At 41.1% G+C, this 10033-nt stretch overlaps 1 protein-coding gene across 1 annotated transcript; it reads right to left on the reverse strand.

Annotated features, from left to right (window-relative positions):
* Positions 1 to 494: 494 nt before the first annotated feature.
* On the reverse strand, positions 495 to 7713 carry LOC139611748 (BCL2/adenovirus E1B 19 kDa protein-interacting protein 3). Its single transcript, XM_071466635.1, has 6 exons — positions 7466 to 7713; positions 4434 to 4584; positions 4105 to 4186; positions 3462 to 3535; positions 2614 to 2760; positions 495 to 1257 (listed from the first exon to the last, which is right to left on the reverse strand). The coding sequence occupies exons 1-6, from the start codon at positions 7506 to 7508 to the stop codon at positions 1209 to 1211; spliced, it is 546 nt and encodes a 181-aa protein (XP_071322736.1). The 5' UTR covers positions 7509 to 7713; the 3' UTR covers positions 495 to 1208.
* Between the last annotated feature and the right edge of the window lie 2320 nt (positions 7714 to 10033).

The raw sequence follows: 10033 nt of genomic DNA on the forward strand, positions 1-10033 counted from the left end.
GGTAAGGAATGACAAAGACAGATGGAAAGAGACCGGCTGCTGTGATGTCATAACGTTTCTGCAAGAGCTCAGTCAGACAAGAGGGAGAGTCATCGCTGGTGGAGACAGGGTATAAAAACACCAGTGAAATATACACCAAAGACTTTATCAGGACAAATCAACAGAGTAATTTACCTCATATGGAAAAGGGGATGAATTTTAAACAGATGCTGTGGTTCATTTGCAGGTTATTAACACAGTAGGTTGTAAAACTCTTTCCATTTCGTTTTCTATCGTTACCTACAAACAATATCCAGACAACCAAAGCCCAGAACTGACATTATAGTACACATACAATATAAATTCCTGGCCAGAGCTTACTTCAGCAAATCTTTGTGCTTCGCTGGCTGAAAATCTTTCACTTTCTGTGCATTTATTAAACGAGATGAACATGTGTACGGCAAGCGCTGCCAGGATGAGAGTGGAGGAGAAGAATAAAAGACCCAAGAGGCACATTAAGGTTTTGAGGAGTGAAGTTTAATGGGATCATGATTGTCTTTGTCGGAGGTCAAATATTTAATTGGTTTACGGGACAAAAAGCACAACCAGAGCCACTCCTACATTCACTCAGCCAACTAAAACTTTCTATATTAGATAAACCATCACGGCAGAAAACCTCCAAGAACCACTCTCAGCAGCTCAGTCTTACAGAGGGTCATTACTTTTGACAAATGACAGACATTTTGCGCTTTCAAAGGTTGGGAGAAAGGCTATCACATATTATCTTTCTCATTTTGTCTGCACACACTGTTCCCAGCTAACCGTTTTCATCTCCTCCTATCAAAGGGATTTATTGTTCTAGCTGGATAAAACTCTCCTTCTCTCTTCTCTCTTGTATCTGGGCAATCTCTCCTCTCTGATTATGCTTTAGCTGGTTGAGATCAGTGTTACTCTCCGGGAAAGTAAAAGTGACCTCAGTCTGACTCATTGGTGGGCATCCATCCGCTCCCCGGGCCCTACGACATGCACAGACTGACAGACAGGCTGACACAAAGACAGACTGGCAGAGTGCTGCTGGGTAGACAGACGTACAGATAAACAGAGACAGAGGTACAGACAGGCAGGGTCCTATGGTTGCCCCATGACGAAGAAGGAAGGAGGCAAATTAGTGCGGTAGAGAGGGCAGATTGTGACCTTACTGGCCAGACTGTTAGCGAAGGGGGTCACTGTCACAGCGTGCTAGTTGTGGAAGCAGCCAATCGCTTTCCTATGTAGATCCTAAAAAGAGAAAAGAGAAAGTGGTAATTATCTCTCCCTCAAACAAACAAAGTAACCATAACTGGACACAGCATGACTGTCAAGCTTTGAATTTCTCCACATGTTGAAATATTTGGTTCTAGTAAGAGCCACAGGTTTTGCATATAAAGACTTTGGAGGATGGTGTCTTTGTTTTAGCCTTTCCAAAACCAAGAGCAAAAGAGTGTAAAAAGCGTAAAAAAGTGATTAAACAGAGTTTATCTGCTATACTTTCAGCAGCAATGGTTAGCATGTCTAGCTAACAAGCTTAACCTCATAACTGATGTGGATGCATAATAAGAACTGCATATGCTGCTGCCACTCAGCCTTTGCTGGTAATGTTTCTCAGTGGCCACTCGTGGTATTGCAACAAAAAAATCCCTTGTGGCCCAAAAGGTATTTCTGTGATGGACCACCATTAGATAAAATGGCTAGCAGGGGGAACACTAACATGCATGTCTAGTGGGATGTACAATATGGAGGCAAACCTGGAAGCTACAAAACTTTTTGGATTACTCGCCAGGCATTCAATTTTCTTTCAAGTGAGTGGGCACCATCGTTGAGTCCACTGTCCAGTTCCCATAATACATCCATGGTAACCAAGGAGTATTTCCAAGGCCAGAGTACACATCATCAATCGTTAACTAACTACATTAGTTTGTGGGCTTCTGTTAAAAAAAAAAAAAAAAGACTACTACATCCACTGAGGTAGTATTTTCCAACAGTGTGGATGACCATCCTTTTTATTTGATTTGGGGGAGTTAAGCTTCCAGCAACCCCAGCGGTTACAGTCCCCAGGATTACATTGCACTAAAACATCAAAGGGGCTACTTGTAGTAGCAATAGCAAAACTTTAAAAAAAAAAAGCTCCTTTAAAGGTATAAGAACATTATCTTTTACAGGATTCCTGTTTTATAATGAGTCAGCTGTTTGACTAATGTTGAAAGTTAGTCAGAGACTGTGTTTTCGACCAACGCATGGAGTTAATGTTAACTAGTTAAAGCTAATAAAACCTGATATTCTCAGTTGTCATTTCCACCATGAAAATCAACATTCATCAGCTAGAATTGAGAAGCTGCTTTTGTGTACCTTTGTCTGAAACCAAGGACCCACTGTTTCAAAAATTTGTAAGAACTTGTAGTGGTAAGACTGCTCCCATTATCACTGTAAGCTGCTTATGTGCCTTGAGAGAGCGAAGAGCTTGATAAGTGTAAAGCAACAGTAGTTAAGTGGGCAGAACTTAGAGAACAGCAGTGGTGCTATAATGCATTTGCTAAAAGGTTTTAATTAACATGACAGGGCAAAAAGTGAGTCTGTGTAGGTGTGTGCGTGTCTCACCCGACTCCAAGTGTGAGCAGGTGTGAAGCCAGCAGCGAGGGAACGAGGATGAGCAGAACATCGGAGGAGAAGATTCCTCTCTTCATTACCTCTGTCTTCCTAACACTGAGGGAGCCAGGCTGCTTCGGGTGCTGAAACACAAACTCTCTGCAGAGGAGAGAAAAGAGAGAGGACAACGAGGAGCCAGAGATAAGAGATGCAGGGAGCGGTAAGATAGGGAAGGAAAAAAATAAACAGAGATAATGAGTACACAGGAGAGAAGACTGGGAATGTAAGACAGGTGGCAAAGTACTGAGAGTCTGAGGCCGTTAAGAACCACTACCTGTCAGACAGACTTATTGTACTTGTGGCAGCATAAATAAAAATGAGGGGTGACTCATGTGTATCTCAACACTCAAAGGTATAATCCATAAACAAAATTTGTTTTGGAACATGCTGTCAAAGTCAAACTGATCTGTGAAATCCCAGCTTTTAATGTTTTATAGCTTTTTTCAATAAATAAGATATAAGACATGAATGTTAATATCTGAGCTTTAGAGTTGCTGGTAGGTGGATTCTTGAATTATGGACAGAGCCAGGCTAAGTGCCCCCCCCTGTTTTCAGTCTTTATGCTAAGCTAAGCTAACTGCCTCTGGCTCCAGAACATGAGTGTGGTATTGATGTTCTCCTCTAACTCTTGGAAAGAAAACACTGTTCCTTTAAAACAGTTTGACACTTACACATCTTCACAAGTACTGATAAGTACACTAGCAATGTAGGGATGTAGTAAAACTATTACTAATATTACAACAAAAATAAATTCATGTAAAATAAAATGCAATCAATGACTTTAAAAGAGATGATCTTACTTTGGTGGCATATTTTCAGGTCTACTGGACCAATCCCACACCCAGTCCGTGTCCGCTCGCCGCTCACCTTCCTCCTGCAACATACATGACGGATCAGATGACGTGCAACAGCAGAAAAAGAAGAGCAGCCCCGGACACGGGGAAAATAAGGATGAGACTGTGACGTTAACCGGAGCACATGCACATTTGCTGATGATATTCACCTACATCTTCGGTTTTTTGGGTGAAATCTCAAACTATGCAAGAAGCGACTACACAAGGACAGTTTTATAAAAGAAAAAACAACTTGACATCTCTCTTGGATGTAATGCAACCTTGAATGCATCGCCAGTGAGTTTTTGAAATTCTAATGAATAAATAACTTACTACATAAATTCAAATAAATGTTTGATGACATCGATGAAACCTATCTCAAGCAAGTCTCATGTCTCTGTGGGTTGACTTTTAAACTGTGCTGAGATAAATGGCAGTAACTGGCTGGCTGGAAAGCAGGAAATCACTATAAAAAACATCTAGTAATAACGTAAGATGTAATGAAATGTAAGTAAATGGGATTTGTACATTACAATAATGAGGATGAAGTTAGGATGAAGTGAGTATTTATGACATACAGTACCAGTCAAAAGTTTGGACACTTTCCCACCTGTATGGTGACACAGTCACTGTCCTGATCACTAGTGGGTCTTGGGGAACCAGTGGACTGTGGAGTCACCACCTGCGGAGGACTGTGGACATCAAACAGACATTTACAATATGGATTTAGTGTCAAGAAATAGACAGACAGCAATTTATTGCAGTATTTCTCTTAAAACTACAAAAACAGAGAAAGTAAACGCATGTTGTGAAAAACAAGCAAAGTTCCCCTGAGCACCGAATGCAACTCATTACTCAAAAAATGAAATAAACACCTCGCTGTGCCGTTCAACCCCCCAACATAACAAAAAGATCCACACTAACTATCTGCATCATTACCTGTCTCTACTCCTCTCACACTCAAGCTGCGCTTCCAGAAGGATCCTCTCCAGCTCCCCCTGCAGGGCGGAGGAGATGCTGTCCTGTGGTCCTGTCAGACTCTCCCTGCGGCTCACGGCTGCAATCAGCTCCTCCAGCTCGACCCAGGAGCCTGATGAGGAAACAACACGAGCAGCAGAGTTTGTAATGATGCACAGGCAGTCAGCAAGGAAGCAGGAAGCGGTGGGGATTCATGCACATATATTAGACTGTAATGAGCCAGGAGCAAGTCCTGTTGAGGAAAGTAAACAGATCTATAGTTTTAAAACTGAGTGTTTACGCTGAGTCACTTTTATTGACTGCATTTTTTTTTTTTGTAATGGCACTACTGCACACTCAGCTGAGAGTAGCTGTGACCAGGAATCAAATTGTGACAAGAGTGATGTGCTTTTAATAAAAATGCATTACATTTTCTTATTGCTACTTTTTTGTCAAACCAACTTATTGGATTTTTTTTTTATGATTGACTACTAGAGCTTTTGTTGCCCCCAGATAAATACAGAACTTCATGCATTTGTCAGAGTAATAGATTTCCACCATATCACAGAGCCCTAACAGATGTGAAGCCTAAAAGTTTCCTTTTAAAATGCTATAGCTTTGGTATGGAGTGGACAGGTGTGTATTGTGCACTGACATATGGTGAGTTATAGGCTAAGCAGCAGATGTCCTGTGAGATGACCTGAGAGGTGTTGAGTTCAGGATGGACCGTGCGGTGTTATACACGTATAAAAACACACATATGAACAACAGGAGACTTCTATCAATGACAATGAAAACACACTCAGCATATGAATGAATGGACATATGAATGGAGGTTCATTGGGTACATGAGCAGGAAGAGATTCACTCATGCACACACATACACACACACACACACACACACACACACATGCATGCTGGTGTGTATGGCGTGCCCACATCCATGGCCAAACAGTAGGGCAGGGCTAACTCAGGCTGACAGCATGCTTGCTTACGTAAGATCTTATTTCTGTTAGAGATTAGCCATTCACCCTCTCCCTTCCTCCCCTTGTTTCTCTCTTGTCATGCTGTCCGTATCCCCCTCTGACACTGGCAGCATTTACAAAACATCAACACCTCATCTGCCCACCAAAGTATCCTTCTTTCTCATCCGGTCCCTCTAATCTTCGCTCTACCCGGTTTTTTGACACTGTGTAATCACACAAACAGTAGAACAGGAGGTAGAAACATCAAGTGGGGGAGGGGTGGTGGAGGGGGAGAGGGGGTATAGCAGGGAAACTGTGCCATTGCCCTAGTTGTTTTTCTACAGAGGGGAGTTATGACATAACAGCTGCCTTGCTGCCTGACTTATCTATCTGTCGCCATTCTGCAGCACTAAATCAGTTTCTATGGTGCAATCCTGTACACATTCATCTGTGCCACTGCCAAATCAGCTTTATGTAATGTGGACAAGAGCTGGATGTTAAAAGACTCAATGGGCTGCAGCACAACAGATTAATGTTTGTTGTGAATGCCTGTTTCCAGGTTAGGGACTGCACACAAATGATCAGGCTGTGAAGCAGGAAGGTTATATATATTTTTGCTTAATGCAGGGATGTCTGGTTGTTTTGAGAGATCACTGAAGACTTCTATCTTGCAAGATTAACAGAAAGAGTCTAAATAATTACATCAAAATAGAAACTCCTTTTGAGTGCACCATAGACCACAAAGATGTTTTTTAACTAGCTGCTGGCTATTTTTTTTTTAATGCCCTCATTTTATTCTGTTCTGTTCATAACAGAACTGCAGTAAAGTTAAATGTTTCCTATCCAGTTAACCTATCATATAATGCACGTTCAGCAAAAACCAACATGTTCTACTAATGTTTGAAGCAAAAATATTACCGTGCCTTGTTCACCTATTCAGTGACCAGTTTTTATGCATATTTTCGATTTGGACTTGTAAAAACTGAAGTAGAAATTCTGGAAATTTAGAAAGAATTCAAAATACACTTTGCAGAGCTGGAAAAGATGGTGTATCAACAAAAACAAAATGCCACTAAGTGCATTATTTGCATTTTCTTTTGCCTTTTTTTCTGGAAATTTGATTCGAATTTGTGCTACATTTGGATGAAAACTTGACTAGTGGTAAAACCTTCATTTAGAAGCCCTTAGTTCAAAAACCGAGCAGCTTGAATGCTTGGTAAACAAAATGCACATTATGTTTTTAGTAATTGCTAATTTCACCAGTAATCTCCAATTTGGGCTACAATGATAAATTAACGTATTACACTTGAAATGAGAGTGAAGTTATTCAGGGGAAGGGTGTTCCAGTACCAAATATCAACCCAGTATCGGTCATACTATGGTTGATAACCTTGTGTTGCTTTTTAAAAGCCTAAAATGAATGTCCAAACCCCTCCGCACCTCAGTAATTTTCCTACAGTCCCTTAGTGTCCTGCTTACCATTACATTGTTCCACATGTTTCACCCAGCATCTCCTGTGCCAAGCAATGTGCACACAGCGCAGTGGAGCTATAAGCGTCAGGAAATCTCCACATCTTAATTGGCTTACAGAGATACAAACAGGTGAGTCAGGGAATCCGTTTACACAATGACAGCCTCAGTGACAACAACAATGACAACTTAAAAAAAAAAAAAAAAACTGCCTTCTTCTCTCTGTGGCATCCTCTCACACCTGCTCTCAGCCTCAACATGCTTCTGCAACCATGTCTCCACTGATGAGCAGCCGCGGGGTGGAATGTGTGCGCCTCAGACCTGGAAACACACTGAGCGGATGAATGGGGTCACTGCTTCACATTGTCTGCCCACATTGTTGACATTTGGACTGTGAACGCAAACCGATGTGTGCGCACACGAAGCGGCTTTAGTCCTCATCTCTGCCGGCTGCTTAATAGCTACATGTGAGCAAGGAAAATTATACGTCGTGACTTTAAAGGCAAATGAATAAATAAATAAATAAATAAATAAACAGGAAGAAAATAACGGCCTGGTCCATGTCGCACCATCACTCACCGTAGAGCCCGTCCTCTGGTGTCTGCGAGCCGGACAGAGACATGTCTGATCACCGGGGGCTGGAGAAGAGAGCACGGAGAGATGCTGACACAGGAGGACAAGCAGGTGCAAATGCGTCTCTGTCCCGTACGCTTTTCTCTCAATCACTGTTGTGTTTGTTGTTGCCTAAAAGGGACACCGGGCAGGGACGCTGCGCTAATCCGCCTCCCCTCCCCTCTCCTCTCCTTACACCCCCCCCACCTCCCCTCTCCTCCCTCCCTCCCTCCCTCCTCCTCCCCTCCACACGTGTCAGGAGGGAAGAGGTAAACAAAGCGAGCTGGGAGCTCAGCAGGTGAGAAGCCAGGCCACAGACAAGGTGCATGAAGCGGCAGCAGCAGGTGTGCATCCCCGAAAAAGTTTCTCCACACCGCCAGTTGTTCTGGAAAAATGAACCTGAGCAAGCACTTGGGGGCTCAAGTTAAATTCTGATATTAATTTCTGATTGGCTCAGTTGTCAAGTTATCCATAAGAAGCTTATGTAAGAGACCAATAGTGTAATATGATCTGATAATATGAATTTTACAAGGAATTACGCTCACTCCCTGCTCCCTGTTGATGTTACATCATCTATTGGAGGCTGCAGAGTTGAAGTGAGGTCATTTTTATTTAAAGATTGGTGCCACTTTCTAATATGGCACATTTTTTTTAATGTTTATAAGTTGTAACCAATGGCTTTATTGATGGCAAATTTATACTGTATTATAGATCGATCAGTTATAAGCCATAATTCAGACCAGCAAGAAGGAAACTGAATTCTGGTGTTTATTCTTTCTATTTGATGCACTTATAAATGCTGGCTATTCATCAGATGGGCTGTTTGAAAGTTTTCCCTGTCGCCGGACGTTGTTTCTTGCTGGGAGCAGGTGGTGCTGATTGTTGCTTGAAAAGATCATTGTGTTTACAAGACAAGAGTTTATAATACGGCCCTTGAGCAGCAGCGACAAATGTTAAAAAATTTGTAATTCATGGAATTTTGTTTTCCCATAGAGGTTCATCAGAGTGTCAACATGATGAACTAAATTACTATCTAAAAATTTAAAGATGAGACACCAGACAGAAACCAGTTCCACCCATTTGGTGAAGTAACCCTTCATTACAAATTCCCAGAAATAGAGGGCATGATCTCACTTTCCTTAATAACAACTATATCTCTGAACACAATATAGACTAGGCTGCTTAAATACAGTGTTTCTGTCTTGCAACATGATATTAAATGGTTTCTGATTATATGTACAAACAACCGCTCCTTCTGCAGCAGAATACCTTTATTATGCGCTCAGATAAAATGCCTCGATAGTTAAAAACGACTGTTCTCTTTTATGGTCACATTTCACTGTTACTGTCTTCATGCATATCCAACACAAGCTTGATTAATTTGCACCTGTGACTTAATTGTATGTGTACACTGTGAAACTACAGAACCGCTCACCTTCCTGTAAGCTGCTGTATCAGCACAACACAGCGTCTGAAGAGCTCAGTGAGAATTAATGACTGCACATTTGCAATAATAATTAAACGCAGCGTTTTTATTTTAAAAAGCATTGATTAATTTTGTATCTTTAATCAAGGGTCAATTAACAAATGTGTTAATTTACCTAAATATTATGAGGAAAGTCCAAAGGTTTAATGCCCTGACAGCCCCCAAAGGCTGTTAATAAAAAAAACCAGCATGATAATTTTGTTAATCGTCTCTCATCCTACACACATCCTTAGTGTGCTGATTAAATTTCACAGCAATGAGATTTAGATTTTTTTCTGTTTCACTAGAAATTCTAAACTGGTGGCACTACAGGAAAGGTGGGACTAATGCCCTCTTTAAGTGGATATCCACAGCTAATTTCTCTGGAAAGCAACTTGCTTTATTTATTTATGTATTTATGTATCTATTTATTTAAGTTTTGTCACGGTCCATATAGTTGATTTGGGGGAATTCTGACCTGATTGTGTCAGTACAGGAAAGGTCAGGTTGTCAGATTTAAAAATAAAAATCATAAGAAATCAACTCAGATAATGAATGTCCACACAAATATCACCATAGAATAATCTAGACCAGTGCTGGATGGATAGACAACAAGACAACAAGCCAAACAGTGTCACCATCCTTAGACCCAGTCAACATATGTTATCCTCTGTTGTCAGCAGCAGACTATACACCATAATACCCAAGTGCTGCTACATGTGAAGGTGCAATGTTTCCCAATGATCCATGAGAGCGATCTATTGACAGAAAGCTTACATGACTGCGCTGTAGGAGAATATATAGGAGTTATATATGTATATGTATTTCATGCTGCGTCTTAAGATATATCATGAAATCAACAATGCTATACTTAGTGGTGTCAGCATGTTACAGTAAGCTTTGTCACTTCCTCATGGCAAAATTAAATATTGTTTTGCTTGGTAGAAGCAGATTAAGAATGAATCTCTTGGTTCTGGGAACAAGCCCTCCAAATTCCCCTTGAGCGCCCTATTTATATGACTGTAATTCTACTGTAGAGCAGTACACATCATTTATTTATTATGTTTTCA

This window comes from Trachinotus anak, unplaced genomic scaffold (assembly GCF_046630095.1).
Source record: "Trachinotus anak isolate AG129_WGS33_773 ecotype Australia unplaced genomic scaffold, CSIRO_AGI_Tana_v1 ptg000028l, whole genome shotgun sequence".
NCBI classification, from domain to species: domain Eukaryota; kingdom Metazoa; phylum Chordata; class Actinopteri; order Carangiformes; family Carangidae; genus Trachinotus; species Trachinotus anak.

Coding starts and splice junctions, on each gene's coding strand:
- LOC139611748 (XM_071466635.1), bottom strand. CDS start 7,508: ATGTCTCTGTCCGGCTCGCAGACACCAGAGGACGGGCTCTACG. Junction 3,536..4,104: donor GTGACTGTGTCACCATACAG/GTGGGAAAGTGT, acceptor TGTATGTTGCAG/GAGGAAGGTGAGCGGCGAGC. Junction 2,761..3,461: donor CCTGAAAATATGCCACCAAA/GTAAGATCATCT, acceptor TCTCCTCTGCAG/AGAGTTTGTGTTTCAGCACC.